This window comes from Eretmochelys imbricata, chromosome 6, assembly GCF_965152235.1.
Source record: "Eretmochelys imbricata isolate rEreImb1 chromosome 6, rEreImb1.hap1, whole genome shotgun sequence".
In the NCBI taxonomy this organism is placed as follows: Eukaryota; Metazoa; Chordata; order Testudines; family Cheloniidae; genus Eretmochelys; species Eretmochelys imbricata.
In genome coordinates this window covers 109170741-109187835 of record NC_135577.1, presented here as the reverse complement: position 1 = coordinate 109187835, position 17095 = coordinate 109170741, and the positions used below count along the sequence as shown (strand labels likewise).

General features: G+C 39.2%; 1 protein-coding gene across 2 annotated transcripts in view; it reads right to left on the bottom strand.

The window, feature by feature from the left end:
* Positions 1-17095, bottom strand: part of EML1 (EMAP like 1) — a 138575-nt gene that overhangs the window by 38951 nt on the left and 82529 nt on the right. For both annotated transcript variants that reach the window (XM_077820475.1, XM_077820476.1), the window contains 3 exons: positions 11853-11982; positions 1725-1874; positions 127-196 (listed from right to left, as the gene is read on the bottom strand). In XM_077820475.1, coding sequence (XP_077676601.1) covers positions 127-196; positions 1725-1874; positions 11853-11982 — 350 coding nt within the window. The remainder of the gene's footprint in view (positions 1-126; positions 197-1724; positions 1875-11852; positions 11983-17095) is intronic.

Genomic DNA, 17095 nt, shown 5'->3' with positions numbered 1-17095 from the left:
AATTTAAGGGTGATTTAACTACTGCACAGAGGTAACATACCACTAACTACAATACAGTAATATGTCTAGAATAAATACACTCTTGTGAAATATGAATATGTTACTGTAAACAAAAGGTTTGCTCACTTTTCCATCCTTAGAGGTACCTGCAACCTGACCTGTTGCTATGGTGATCCGGTCAGGATGGACAGCTAGGCTGGAAAAGAAAAAGTTGTCAACTTTCATGTTTAAAGCATTGATGATATATTGTAACATACAAATACCAAATTCCATGCAGACTAAAACAAGAGTCTATGGAGTTAGTTTTATTACTTCAGTTATATAAATGCATAATAGGAATGTATCATCTAAAAAATGTATCCCCAAAATAGAGACAAAACTACTTTCATGACTTTTTATTCCCCAAACTCTTCTGTCACTACAACTCAGACACTAGAACCAGGGAGTGATTTGTTTGTGCCCTTCCAGTATCTTAATATACAGTACAGTAGTACAGTACTACTCAGTTCTTTTTATCGAGTTTAGGCTTTGATTATCCTTCCCCTTGCTCTGGAAAAATACTATTGTTATCCGCTTCAAAATTCTACAAGGGAACAAATTTTAGGTCAGTGAATGTAAGTCTCAGAAATAGAATTCCAGAACTAAGAAATTAAACCATTTGACCCATAGAATCAGCTGTTCAGATAAACAAAATGTACTCAGCAATTACCACTGTACCCAAGAGAAAATTGTCAATGTATTGTTTAAGACGAGAGCAAGCAATACTGCAAATAATTTAATTCTTCTTTCATTGCAGCTGCTTCTCATTTAGTCCTGGAGGCAGAATGCCAAGCAAAATGAACTTTGACAGCTAGGGCATAAGGAATTCACTCTACTTTCAATACAGAATATTACCCACTCTCTAAAACCCTGAATGCTTTGAAAAAATCAAAGGAGCAGGAGAGTTTGAAAAAGACAGATGAGATGGAACAGTTAATCAAAATCCAAGTTAAAATCTCACAGTAAAACCACGAGGCTATGCGATGAATTCATTTTATGGAGCATGTTCATGGCCCTACATAGTTAAGGTTGCAACCAGATTCCATTATCAGTACTATTGTTAGCATCTTATAGATGCAAACAGGTGTTTCATAATGCTTAACCTAGAGAAATGTAGATAAAGAAAGCTAGAAACACTTTTCAGCATGACTGTATAAATGCCAAGAGGAGCCTTAAGAATAAACAAAGGTCATGACCAAATTATCTTAACAACAAAGACATAAGGGAGGGGAATATAGACAAATAGACCACAGAACCTGAAGGTAAGCAGGTCTAACACCAAACTCAAACATCTAGATTTTCCGCCTTCTCTAAGTATGTAAAGAGAGACTAGTTATGGGAACCAAACATAGGAAACTGAAACTGCACTTTATAACCACTCTGTGCCAGCACTTTGTTCAGACCTAGAATAAAAAGCACATAAATACTATGGTGATAGATGGACTTCTATAAACTAATGTTTATAGAAGTAGATCTTCTGGAAGGAAATGCAGAGTTATCAGATGAGGCAAGAGAATAGGCAGGCTCTTAGATAACAAACACCTAACACATGAAGATTTAGAGGTTAAATTACGAGAATTCTCTTTTCAGAGAGGAAAGAACATTAATTAATTTTTTTTAAAGGCAACATTAGCATTTCCCAGAACCCCATTTCTATAAAAAATAAGAATGTTTTGGAGACTTACCACTTCACATCATCATTGTGACCAGTGTAATGTCTCTGAAGTTGTTCTTCAACATTGTATAACACAACTACTGATGCAATGAAATACACAGTTTCACCCGTTGGAAGTAGGTATAGGTTACTGCGACAGTCCCGACCCCTATACCCATAGCTAGCATTCTTGTTAAGAAGAAATAACACTACTTCTTATGAATTAAGAGACTGACACATGGAAAATAACATATTGTAGCCCCTTCTGTACAGTGAAAATATACCAAATCCCTGAAAACTTGCAGTGCAGGCAATATACTTTCATGGCAATTCCTGGTGTTTTTACTATCCTTTGACATTTGTGCAAACTACCTGCTTTGTTTCAAGTGCACTTATTATTTAAATTGATTGGTTATATTCCTCACTAAACTGGGAGGAGTGGTAGATACGCTGGAGGGTATGGATAGGATACAGAGGGACCTAGACAAATTAGAGGATTGGGCCAAAAGAAATCTGATGAGGTTCAACAAGGACAAGTGCAGAGTCCTGCATCTAGGACAGAAGAATCCCATGCACCGCTACAGACTAGGGACCGAATGGCTAGGCAGCAGTTCTGCAGAAAAGGACCTAGGGGTTACAGTGGACGAGAAGCTGGATATGAGTCAACAGTGTGCCCTTGTTGCCAAGAAGGCCAATGGCATTTTGGGATGTATATGTAGGGGCATTGCCAGCAGATCGAGGGACGTGATCGTTCCCCTCTATTCAACGTTGGTGAGGCCTCATCTGGAGTACAGTTTTGGGCCCCACACTACAAGAAGGATGTGGAAAAATTGGAAAGAGTCCAGCGGAGGGCAACAAAAATGATTAGGGGCTGGAAAGCATGACTTATGAGGAGAGGCTGAGGGAACTGGGATTGTTTAGTCTGCGGAAGAGAAGAATGAGGGGGGATTTGATAGCTGCTTTCAACTACCTGAAAGGGGGTTCCAAAGAGGATGGATCTAGACTGTTCTCAGTGGTAGCTGATGACAGAACAAGGAGTAATGGTCTTAAGTTGCAGTGAGGGAGGTTTAGGTTGGATAGTAGGAAAACCTTTTTCACTAGGAGGGTGGTGAAACACTGGAATGCGTTACCAAGGGAGGTGGTAGAATCTCCTTCCTTAGATATTTTTAAGGTCAGGCTTGACAAAGCCCTGGCTGGGATGATTTAGTTGGGGATTGGTCCTGCTTTGAGCAGGGGGTTGGATTAGATGACCTCCTGAGGTCCCTTCCAACCCTGATATTCTATGATTCTATGAAAGAATCATTTGGGCTGGAAGAGAACTCTAGTAGGTTATCCAGTACCACTCTCTGCATCATATTAGAATTGATTGCCTTATCCTTTGTTCAGGGTGATTGATTCATTATCCTCGTCATTTACAGTTTCATATCCATCTGGATGGTAAAGGATTGCATCATACATTTCAATTAACGGGTACAGTATTGAAAAGGCAATGGGCCAGATCCTGATGCCAGTCACACCAGTGATAAACCAAACTAAGTCCAGTGAAATAACTGGAGTTAATACAGGTTTAAACCTGTGTAAATGAGATCACAATTTGGCCAAATTAAGTTGTCTTACTCAAGTATGTAATAAACAGGCATCTGGGAAATGGCGACCCTGCTAATATGGGAGAGTGTGGTCTCACCTAGGTCCTGACTAAATGGGAGGATATTCCCAGTTCATCTAGTATGGAAGAAAGGGGTTGTGTTATGGAAAAGGTTGACAACCACTGACATACAATATTAATAAAACACAATGCTTTATTTTTCCCCAGGGCTTTTAGTACATACAATTAGATTGTAAGCTTTTTGAGGCAGAGATAATGTTTATAGAGTGCAGTATAAATCTACTGTGGTTTAGAAGTGATTTTTAATAAAAAAATAATATAGAAATGAATACATATTTTGTCCTCCATTCATTATGGGCAAGGATGGTTTGACCCTGCTGTTCAGTCATGAGTGGATATGATGCAGAAAGTGAGGCCAAAATTTTCAAACCTGGGTGCCTAAAATTAGGCAATTAAATAAAGGTTTCCTGACTTTTCAAAGGTGCTGAACTCTTGCGCCTCCCACTGACTTCAACAGGACTAGTGAGTCATTGCTCAGCATTTCTGAAAATACAGCCATTTGTATTTGAGCACCTAAATATGTATTCAGGAACCCAATTTTAGGCTACTAGATTTGAAAGTTTCAACCAACACTCTGTTAAGTTTTTTGAGATACCCTAACTGTACAAGTATCAGAGAGGTAGCCATGTTAGTCTGTATCCACAAAAACAATGAGGAGTCCGGTGTCACCTTAAAGACTAACAGATTTATTTGGGCACAAGCTTTCATGGGTAAAATATCCCTTACCCACGAAAGCTTATGCCCAAATAAATCTGTTAGTCTTTAAGGGCCACCGGACACCTAACTGTTCAGTAATAAAGAAGCATGCGTGAATGAAAATAGCAATTGTCTCTCTTAAGGATAACTTATTGGTAATTAAGAGGAAAACTAAAAACTTCCTATTTTTATGAAAACTTTATCATTGGATTACAGGACACCACTTTATTGGCTCAGTCTTCCTATTTGTCTGTATAAAGTCCGATCCTGTTCCCAATGAAGTCAATATCAAAACTTCCTTAGACTTCAATACATTGTAGAGTCAAGCCCATAGAGGTTAGAAGTCGGAGGGTTTGAAAGTCATGAAGTTAAGTAGTAGTATGGCATATAACTTATTTACTCAAGGATTTCCTCCATGTAAATAAACTATTATATATAAAATAATTATCTATTTGGAAAAAAATACCCTTTTTCCTCCCCCCACTTCCCACTCTCTTCTCTTTTGAGCAGCACCGCAGCCAATTTTCCATACCCCTTCATGTTGTCATTTACCATCCACCCAACTCCTCCCCATCAGCCTTCTCTGATTTCAGCTCCTTGCTGCCTCTTTTCTTCTCCTCACAGTCTCCCACCCTCGTCCTCTGTGACTTCAACTTCCATGTTGATGACCCATCCAACCCCTTAGCTGCGTGTTACCTCACCCACATGCCTTCATTTGATCTGCACCATGGCTCAAATCTCATTAAAAAGGGGCACCACTCTCTCTTTCTCTGTTGCTGAATTCCCCCCCTCTGACCATCACCTGGTCTCTTTTAGATAACCCATTAGCCCCCTCCCTCATGCCCTGTCACTTGGCATTTACATAACTTCCAATCCATCATTGTGACTTCTCGTCTGCTCTCAGCCCTCTCTTCACTTTCTTTCATTTATATGGCTGTTAATTCTCTCCATATTTCACTCTCCTCCACCCTTGACTCTTTTGTCCCACTCTTTCATCACAAGGTCGAACCTGCCAACCCCTAGTCCTGGCTCACCCCCAACACCTGCTTCCTTTGCTCCTGTTCTCGCGCTGCAGAAATCTCAGGAACAAGGTGACTTCCTCCCCTACAAATTTGTTTTCTCCTCTTTCAGTTCTGCCATCTTCCTAGTTAAACAACTTTTTGCTAACTTAATTGAATCTCAGGTCCTCAATCCCAGCTGCCTTTTTGACACCTTTCAGTCACTCCTCAAACCCTCCTCCTGCCTCTACTTCTTTCTCCACATAGCTTACCGGATTTCTTCCAAGACAAAACTGAACAAAATTCAAAGTGATCTACTCCCCTCCCCTCTTACAACTCTCTCCCATCACAATTGCAGATGCTTCCTCATCTGCTCTCCTCCTCTAACCCAGCTACTTGCCACAGTGACCGCATCCCATCAACTGAGCTCCCTCATGCCCATTCTCACCCTCCTCATCTCTTCTCCTTCACCTCTCACTTTCCTCTGGTTCACAATACACACATGTTTTAGTCTCTCCAATCTTAAAAAAACCCCACCCCTGCTTCTTCTACTACTGCCACTCCTTCCAGTTATCTCTAAGATAAGAATAAGCTGTTCTGAGTCATTGTCTGAAGGTCCTCTCCACCAGTTCCATCCTAAACCCTCTTCAGTCTGGCTTCCGCCCCTTGCATTCCACTGAATCAACTCTTGCCAAAGTCTCTAATGATCTTTTCCTAGCCTAAGGTCAGAACTAGTACTCCATCCTCGTCCTATTTGACCTGTCCGTTGCTTTTGACACAGTTGACCATCCTCTTCTTTGTGAAATCTTGTCCTCCCCTTGGCTTCTGTAACTCTGTCCTTTCCTAGTCTTCCTCCTCCTCCTCTTTAATCCCTCCTTCAGCATGTCCTCCAGAGGATCCACCTCATTCTCCCTCCAGTTTTGTGTAGGGCTCTACAGAACTTTATATTTGGTTCACTTTTGTTCTCCCTTTCTGGATAATCTCACCTACAATCTGCAAACACAAATTCAACTCCCATCTCTATGATGACAGCTCACAGATCTACCTCTTTACTCCAGACCTGTTTCCTTCTGTCCAAACCAAAATCTTGGCCTGTCTCTCTGATATCTCCTCATGGATGTCTAGTTGTCAGATCAAGTTCAACCTGGCTAAAACAGTGCTCTTAGTCTCCCACAAACCCTACCTCCATCACCATTCTCCCTGTCATTCAGGCCCATAATCTGGGTGTCATCTTTGACTCAGATCTTTCTCTAGGTCCTTGCATCCAGGCTACGTCTAAAGCTTGCCAATTCTTTCTGCATAATATCTCTAAGATACAGCCTTTCCTAACTACCGACAAGGCAATCGTTCTCGTCCAGGTTCTCATCATCTTGTATCTAGATCACTGCAACATCCTTCTCTCTGGCCTTGACAAATGCAATCTTGCCCTGATCGTATCCAGTCACTATGCTGATGCAAGGATCTCCTAGCCTATTACTTGACCATATCACCCCTCTCTTCACATCTCTCCACTGGCTCCTGCTTCTTTATTGCATCGAACATATGTAAGCAGGGTCAGAATGAGCTCTCCCCTGACATCTAGTGATAAACTGGGGGGGAAAAGAGCTCAGGAGCAGACTGTTTGCATAGACACACTTTTTCTACCTAGGGTATCAGCAGTCAGACCTACATTGACAAAATGATCAGTTTTGCCTATTTGGGGTTAAAATTCACTTTAGTATTGAATGCAGGGGAAATGAAATGTTCTCCTCATTGTATGAGTAAAGGGGCAGAAGGGCTGTAATTAACCTGCCCTAATTAACGGGGTCACCCTAATGTTAACCTCACTCACTAAGTGTACGGTTGTGATGCCGTATCCAAGTAAGAGTCAGAGGGGGTAGGGACAGATGTTCCTACCTGGTGGTGTGGACCCTGTTTAAAGTGTCCTCGAAACCATTTGACCCTCCTCCCTCAAGTGTTTGAAAAGACAGAGCTGACTAGACTGACTTTGAAGGTCCTGGTTCTTTCTCAGTGATTACTGGAACTGAGCTCACTGATAAGCTGATCTAAGGGAGCGGAACCTTAGACCTGGTACAGAGACAGTGTTGAGGTGAAAAGACAATGCAGAAGGGGCAGCAGCAGAGAGGTTCCCCACTATCCAGTGAAATCACTACAGAGCTGAAATCACTGAGAAAGGAACTAAGTGGTGGAACCTCAGAACACAGCATTGCAGGTACAGGCAGCAGTGATGATGGCAGCTGTCAGCAGCAGCAGTGACATGCAGAGACATTGACAGAGATAAACAGCGGCAGAGACTGCAGAGACACAGATGGGCAGATGCAGAGGCATCACTCAACCATCCTCTCCCCTCAGAGGCGGAAGGTGACTCACCCAAACACATCCCCAGACTCTGGGGATGTTGCTAACCTTGGACATCAAACTGAGTGGAACACAGCAGAGGAAAAAGGGGAGTGGCATGTTAAAAAGACATTCCTCCCTTGGACTTTCATGCTGCAAGGTGGGAAACCGAGAAAAAGGACATTGCCCAAGATACTGTGGGCCAGGTGTTTTACTCATTGGTTGTGTACATTCAAGTCATTGTTGCAGTGTTTTCCCAAATTAATGCTGGGTTTTCTTCTTTTAATAAGTTTTATTTTGTTATACATAGATTCAGTGCCTGTGAGAGGAGAAATGCCGTCTCTGAAGACACCCAGAAGTGGTATTTAATTTTTCAAGATTACTGGGTGGTGGCTCAAGCTGTTTCTGTTTTGTATTGTTAAGAGGAGCCCTTAGGTATTGATCCCAGCCCTTGTTGCTGCCTACACCACATGGCAGAAGCATTAAACATACGCTAGTTGTCTTCATTTTACCTTGAAGGCCTATTCCCCACCCTACCTATTGAGATGTTGATTCCCACCTCCAATCAGAGAATGCCTGTCATGACAGGGACATGGGCGGTCAGACCTAGTGGTCAGAGCAGGAGTCAGGCTGGGTCAGGTACCAGAAGGCCAGAGGGGAAACCAAGAGAGTCAGGCATAAGGAGACAGGCAGAGTCAGAATCTGGGCTCTTACATGCGGGGTCTGAAGCAGAGACAGGCAGGGAGACTGTGCTGTTGCTCAGACAACTCCCTGTCATAGCTTCCTGGCTTTTGTACTGGTGCCAGCCAGTCAGCAGGCTGTGAGGAGCTGCGACTCAGGTCCTGCTGGACAATACTTGCTGATGAGCCTAGCCTCACAGGGTCCTCCCAGGGGAGCACAGTCTAAGCCTCCTGTGGTGATGTGGGGGTGTCAGCAGACCACAACCCCCAGAATCCCAACCCTGCAGGTTCTTACAATGCCAGCTTCCATTGTCCACTTGGTAAATTTTAAACAAGCACCTTTGTGCTTTCTCCTGTGCTGCTGCTCCTCCTGATTGGAAAGAGCACCCCATAAACATCTGCAAAGCTACCTCACTGTCCTCCTTAAAACTTTCCTTTGCCAAGAGGCAAACAAAAGTCTTGAGACTGGTTAGGCCTCTGATGTGCTGAGACCACTGTCTATCACGCTGACCAATACTCTCATACTGTTTCCTTGCTCTCCCTGTCTGTATCCATCTGTTATTTTTTGTTTTATACTTATCTGACCCTGCATGCGGTGTGGTAGCCCCTGGTGCACAAGATAACCCCTGTATGCACACTGGACAGCAATTGACTCAACTGAGAAAAAAGAAATACATGCTCAACGGAGAGAACATTTCAGCTCACTTCTTAATCATCCTTTCAAAATTTCCAAGGACGCAACTAATGCTCTTCCACAACATCCATTAAAAGGAGAACTCATACAAGCTCCCACCTTCTGAGAACACAACAGCAATCAAGCAGATGTCACAAAGCAAAGCACTCAGACTGGATGGCATGCTAGCAGATATCTATAAGCAGGGTGGCTACCACACTGGAAGGCACCTCACATGGCTCTTCCACATTATTTGGAAGCAGGAGTAGGTGCCACAGGATTTTAAGGATGCCAGCATTGTCCACCTCTATAAATATTAGGGTGATATGGCAAACTGATAATCATTATGATATTTCCCTACTCTGTTGCTGGGAAAATTCTTGCCTGGGTCATACTGAAGACTTACCGCCTATCTTGTGGAAATCAACTTTTCCGAGTCCCAATGTGGATTGTGGTCTGGATGGGCTACTACAGACATGATCTTCACAGCCCGTCAGCTTCAGGAAGAGTGCCGGGAGAAAAACTGTGGTCTTTATACAGTGTTTACCAAATTAGTTAAAACTCTGGACTCTAAATCATGAGGGACTCTGGAAATTTTTGTTTATATCTGGATTCCCTGCAAAATTTGTCATTCGGTCCTTCCATGATGGGATGATGGCCAGAGTGGTGGAAAATGGTGAGATACTGGACCTCTTTCCAGTCATCAATGGCACTAAACAACGTTTTTTGGCTATGCTTATGGATGCATTTCATGACATTGACAGAAGAGTATTTATCCAGTTCTGTACTGATGGGAAGTTGTGCAATCTGCAATGCTTCTGTGTTCACACAAAAGTGGCGGGTTAACTCATTAAGATTTCATTTGCTGATGACTGTACTGGTTGCTGACTCTGTTGATGACATTCAATTTATATGAGATCACTTTGCTAGGGCAGTCAATCACTTTGGTTTCAAAATCAGCTGAAAGAAAACTGAAGTAATGTACCCAACCTGTGTCCAGTGATACATTTGTCTATCACTTATTAAGATCAACAACACTCCTCCTGATACAATAGAGAAGTTTTGCTATATAGAGAGTATGCTGTCACAGAATGCCATAACTGATGACAAAATTACCCATCACATAGCCAAGGCCAGTTCTGCATGTGGAATGCTCACACATCACCTATGAAACAATAGGGACATCAAAATAAGCACTAAGCTAAACGTCTATTGGAGAGTCATGCTTACAATGCTTCTATATGGTTTTGAGACTTGGACAACATATCACTGGCACATTAGGAAATTTGATCAGTTCCATATGTGCTGTCTTCAGTCTGTTTGCAGAATCAAATGGTAGGACAAGATTCCCAATACTGATATCCTTAATTGTTTTTGGATGTCTGGCATTCAAAGCATGCTCATAAAAGCTCAGCTGCATTGGTCGGAGCATCTCATTTGTATGGCCAAATTGAAACTACCAAAGGCCATACTTTATGGTCATCTAAAGCAATACGCTTCTTTTCCTGGAGGCCACTACAAACAATATACAGACACACTGAAGTCAAACTTGAAAACATGTCATGTTGATCCCATAACTGAGCAAGATGGCTGAATATTTGTCATGTTGCCATTAACTGCTTTGAAGCAAGGCGGATTAACACCTTATGTGAAAAACGTGAACACCACAAAGCAAGGATACAACTGCCTGCAATGGTCATGGACAACCTTGCCCGTCCCACATGTAACCATTTTTGCATTTCTCTCATTGGTCTGACCTCACATATACATGTTCACCTATAATGTTTGCTGAATCCTTGTATATTGACACTGACGTGAGACTCCATTATCATCATACTTAGGTTGTAATCTCTTTGGGGCATGGACCATTGTCTTGTTCTGTGTTTGTACAACATCTAGCACAATGGTGTCCTAGTCCATACCTAGGGCTCCTAAGTGTTATGGTAATACAAATAGCAATAAAAAATAGTAACATCTTTGTGCCCGTATTCTGCAAAGACTTAGACATGAGTTTAACTTCTAAGCCTGGAAACAGTTCCAGTGACTACATCCAAAGGAAAAAAAGTCTGAAAGGAAAATTCAGCATGGTATTCTTTGGAAATATGTTTCCTCCTCTACCTTCTAACCTTCCAACTACCCAGCACTGGCTTGAGGCTGTTAACCTTTGAGATATTTCCATGGATTGAAAACTTTAGCTTTCTAATAGGTTATACTATAGATATCACACTTTAAAAAACAAAGCATGGGAATACTCACACTGAAGTCATGGCCTATCCCCATCACAACTATCATTTTGTATAAGATACTGAAACATTGTTGGCGGAGTAGAGGGAGTGGAGGCTGGGGTCTATGCCAATGCAGCCTTCATTGCCCATCTGTCAAATTTTCTAGCAAGTATCTTCATGCATTCTCCAATGCTTGCCCTTATGCTAAGAAGGAGCACCCAATAAAAATGTGTAAAGTGATCACATTATCCTCCATCAAATCCCAGCTCAAGTCTCACTTCTATCATGACACTTACAACAAAACTTGATAATAGGTGACTAGCTTCTAAATGTGGATTTCTGAGTCTAACTTTAGGCTCCATTTAAAAAAAAAATCTTTATTTCTAACTACAGTGAAGAGAATTTGTCATGTACAAGAATGTTCTATAAGACCCCTTTTGTTATCCGTGTACTGCAATTATAGCACCTCTTAAAAAAGACAAGGATGCAATTTAAAAATATATATATAGCGTAATAAAGTACTGATGTGTATCAGAAAAGAAGCAAACTTGTTTTATGTACACTATAATTAGTAATTACAGTTCACTAAATTCTTGCAATATGCCTAATTTTAATTTGTGATAGTTAACATGTTTTAAACATAACCTTCAGGCAACATTTAAGTGAAACCATCCTCGAGCTGCTTGACTATTTTGCATAAAATCTGGAGCAGCAGCCTCAAGAAATTATCACCTATTGAAAAGTGAATGTGGCCTAATAGTTCATTAAAGAAAATAATTCAACATAAAGACCTCAATTTTGCTAAATAATTTTTATAACAAAATTTTAAGACAATTGCTAAGAAATTAGTAGTTACCAGTAATGCTCTAGCATAAAAAGGATACACCCATTCCAGTTTAAGCCTCTTGGCTGGTAGTTCTACTTTTGCTTCCAAATTGTAAGATTCCACTTGATCTTTGGGCATGTACATGGTAACAGGACGTCCACGCAGAAACATTTTTACATATCCTTCTTCTACAAAAAGGGTCAGAAATGTTCAGAGAGTTACACATAAACACATCAGCAAAGATTTCTCCTCCAACTGCTCCCACCTATCATCTCAGTGAATAATATTTTTGCATAACATGGCGTTTCAAACTTCTATTATAGGAAGTATTATTATGTAGCTTTTGTTTTAGTTTTAGTCACAAACTAACACTAGATAGGGGTTATCAAACTAAGGGTATAAAGTCCCCTTTTGGTCTAAATATTTTGAGACTAGAAGCAAACTCTTCAACCAGACAATGCAACAAAGAACTATAGAAATGAAAAGATTAAGACCAAACCATTACTTTCAGGGAAAATCAATACCATATGTACATATTTCCTTTTTATACCAGAACTGAGGAAAAACACCAAAGTAAAAATTACGATTAACGCAGGAATGCCACTTAAAATTCTTTTATTTAGTTTTTGATGGATATTTACAAGTTCTGAGCATCAGCATCTAAAAATACTTAAACACTTCGTTGCATTCTTTGCATCTCAGTGTAAAAATGTACTTTGCACTTGATACATAATGTGAAAGGTACATCACGTATAAACACAAACAAATAGTAAAAAGAATCATGCTGACGTACATGCAAAAACAGTTAAGTGTTTAAAGCATAGCTAAACATTGAAACAGAAATGACAAACTGACAACACATTATAGAAAGAAAAATGATGTACAGGAAAGAAGCTACAAAACTGAACTTTGCTGATAGAAAGTAAACATTTATAGGAGAAAACACTAGAAATACTGTAGTTGGGGGTCTTATAAGAAATATGTCTGAGAACAGAAGCATGAATTAATAACAGATCTGAAAGTACTGACTCGGGGATTTCATGGGGCTTATAAAACTAGGAGATCTAGGAAATGGCATGAAGGTCTGACTAGGACTTTTAGAAATTGGCAGGGCCAAACAGGGTGTCTTGTGAACTTCTGGTGAAGTTTGTCCAGATTCAAAACGTGCTGACTTCTGCTGCTCCATCAGCAGATCAAAGGATTCAGCCTTGCTCTCATGTGAATCAAGAACTTTTGGAGTCAGTGACATCTGTAGAGTTACTAGACAGAATAATCATGTGCACAGAGGAAATGGAAGGGCAGAAGTAAAAAAATTACGTAAATAAAACGTATACAATTTAGGTCTGTTAAAGTTATGCTAAGGATTTTCAATCATCATTAACACACATGCCAGTATTATTTTAATTTTAAAAACTAAAAGCTGTGTTTTAATGGGAGTACATGCATTCATTATTGTCTCATCTATAGAGAGAATTCATTCAGTAAAGAAATGTCATATGTTTAAATGTCATATATTTTGCTATTGTACTGCAGAAATGTATGTGCTCAGGAAACCTAGTTGTTCTGTCACAGCGCTGCTTTTGCACGGTGTCCTGTATAATTATGGCACGATAGTAAAAAAAACTAATAGTTTTTTAATTGAGATTTCTAGTGAAAGAATGGAAAACAATATTAAAAGTGGACACAACTAAAATGTTAACAGATGTGTGGAGTTCAAGATGACTGATAACACTGAAGACATGTTTGGATATTTATAAATAATTACATTTGTAGTTCTCTACCAAGAAACAAAATATGCTCTTGCACTGCACAAGATAGATAACTACATCACTGTTCATATTTGCATGTGATACCCCTGTGATTAGGCTGAGAATATATTACCAGCACTAAAGTTATTAAGGCATTATGAGACTGTACATTTGGAAAGTTAACAGATTTTAGTGATGTCAACTCTAATCATGATTATTAAAAGGCAGGTAAGGGAGGAGATCATTAGGTCTCTCATTATTTGGTCACTTGAACCATAGTGACTTTTGCAATTTTGACTACTGAAGCATGAAAAATACACATACAATACTGCACACTCCTTACCCCTACTTTCCTTAGCAAAGGTCATTAAATATCAGATCACTATATAACTATAAATGTAAAGAGAGAGAGGAATCAGAGGACTAGAAACAAGAACCCAAGGACCAAATTTTTACATAGCCTGTATTTCTGCACCCACAAATTTTATGAGCTGAAGCAAATGCAGGTCCATTTTCTCCTTTTAGGTAGTCAATGGGGCTGACAAACTATCAAAAAAATTAATCGCAATTAGTCGCACTGTTAAACAATAATAGAATACCATTTGTTTAACATTTTTTGGATCTTCTATACATTTTCAAATATATTGATTTCAATTACAACACAGAATACAAAGTATACAGTGCTCACTTTATATTTATTTGTATTACAAATATTTGTATTGTAAAAAGCAAAAGAAATAGTATTTTTCAATTCACCTAATACAAGTACTGTAGTGCAATCTTTTTATCATGAAAGTTGAACTTACAAATGTAGAATTATGTACATAAAAACTGCATTCAAAAACAAAACAATGAAAACTGTAGAGTTTACAAGTCCACTCAGTCCTACTTCAGCCAATCACTTAGACAAACAAGTTTGGTTACATTTGCAGGAGATAATGATGCCCGCTTCTTGTTTACAATGTCACTGAAAATGAGAACAGGCGTTCGCATGGCACTGTTGTAGCTGGCGTCACAAGATATGTACGTGTCAGATGCACTAAAGATTCACATGTCTTCATGGTTCAACAGAGGACATGTGTCCATGCTGATGATGGGTTCTGCTTGATAACGATCCAAAGCAGTGCAGACTGATTCATGTTCATTTTCATCAGCTGAGTTGGATGCCACCTATAAAAGGCTGATTTTCTTTTTTGGTGGTTTGGGTTCTGTAGTTTCTGCATCAGAGTGTTGCTCTTTTAAGACTTTTGAAAGCATGCTCCACACCTTGTCCCTCTCAGATTTTGGAAGGGATTTCAGATTCTTAAACCTTGGGTTGAGTGCTGTAGCTATCTTGAGATATCTCACATTGGTACCTTCTTTGTGTTTTGTCAAATCTGCAGTGAAAGTGTTCTTAAAACGAACAACATGTGCTGGGTTATCATCCGAGACAGCTAAAACATGAAATATATGGCAGAATGCAAGTAAAACAGAGCAGGAGACATACAATTCTCCCCCAAAGAGTTCAGTCACTAAGTGATTAATGCATTATTTTTTTTAACAAGCATCATCAGCATGGAAGCATGTCCTCTGGAATGGTGGCCAAAGCATGAAGGGGCATACGAATGTTTAACATATCAGACACTTAAATACCTTGCAATGCTGGCTACAAAAGTGCCAGGTGAACACCTGTTCTCACTTTCAGGTGACATTGTAAATAAGAAGCAGGCAGCATTATCTCCTGTAAATGTAAACAAACTTGTTTCTCTTAGCAATTCGCTGAACAAGTAGGACTGAGTGGACTTGTAGGTTCTAAAGTTTTACATTGTTTTGGTTTTGAGTTCAGTTATGCAACAAAAAAATCTACATCTGTAAGTTGCACTTTCACGATAAAGAGATTGCACTACAATACTTGTATGAAGTGAATTGAAAAATAGTATTTCTTTTATCATTTTTACCGTGCAAATATTTGTAATAAAAAATAATAATATAAAGTGAGCACTGCACACTTCGTATTCTGTGTTGTAACTGAAATCAATATATTTAAAAATATAGAAAAACATCCAAAATATTTAATAAATTTCAATTGGTATTCTACTGTTTAACAGTGTGATTAAAACTGTGATTAATCACGATTAACTTTTTTAATCGTGATTAATTTTTTTGAATTAATCGCGTGAGTTAACTGTGATTAATCGACAGCCTTAGTAGTAAGATGTCTTAATGCTAATTAGATCTGCAGTTGAACCCACTATTAGTTTCAGACATAAAACTGCACAATGAATACACAGTGGTGGGGTTGAAACCCCTTCCAAAATTTAGTCTTGAGAGTAAAACAGTCATTCCTTTATAAAGGCTTAAACTTAATTGATGGAAAGCTAAAAGATGCAGGTTAGTGAAAAACTGGTTAAGAATAAGCAATTTCTAAAATCCAAGACAAGCTCTCTGGTTATATCAAAGAGACAAGTTACAGACATGTACCATATGTGCATATTTAATGTCCAATTAAATTATGTTTCAGAAATCAATACTATCCATTTAATAAACATAATTCTGTATTACTACACTGTGCAAAAAACATTTAAAATTAATTATACACCTACTTCTGCTTACTGATAATTCAGACAAATCTACAATCTACCAAGGAAGATATAAGCAGGGGAAAAAAACAATGTTTCTATAAGCATACATTAGATTTGCAGCAAAACAGCAAAAACAGGGCAGGTTCTATATCACAGGGCATGTTAGCAGAAGTGCAAAACAGCATTTCAAACACAGTGAGACATCCAGGTGCTGCCATATAGCTCTCTCAACACTGAATTTTTAAAAAAGTCATTTACCAAAGTCAACCAAAATCTAAATTATAACCCATTGTTATCATTATAGTGCATCAAGGGTTATAATTCAGACACTTTTACATGAATATTTTTAACCTTACTCAAATAAATTGAAGAGTTTTAACTTTCCAATAAAAATGTATATTGGCTGTATAAAAATACAGCTTCTGTCACCCTGGTAACAGTTTTGCATAGAGAGCTATGAGGTTTTGGAAGTGATGCCTACCTTTGCAGTGTGTCACACGGCGCTTCCCTTGTGATTACAGAGACAGAGACAGAAGTGCTAGATAAAGATGGGTTTGAGTACAGTCAGGCTCACCTACACCCCTGCTCTATTGGTTGTCCAGCTGTATCCTCTTAGAGGCTAACCTGCTGCTTGACAAAACATTGACCCATGGTCCATTCAATGGATTGTGTGTTACTGCATTCAAAACTCTGTTTTTCTAGCCAAGAGTAATACATTTAGAGCTATTTTATCATTAAAAGATTGGTTTAAGCTCCATTATGTAACTTTATGCTAAAAATAATTAAATATTTAGGAATTTGGGATATACTTTGCCTAGAAAAAAAACCTCTAACTGATTTCAGTGGTAATTTTGCCTGAATCAGAAGGGTAAGATCAAACTCACATAACTTAAATGAATAATTTAACCTATGAATCTCAATAGAAAATTTTGAAACAAAAACTATTAAAGCCAAATGTGCCCTTTTCCAGGAAAGTGAAAAAGAAAAAAAGT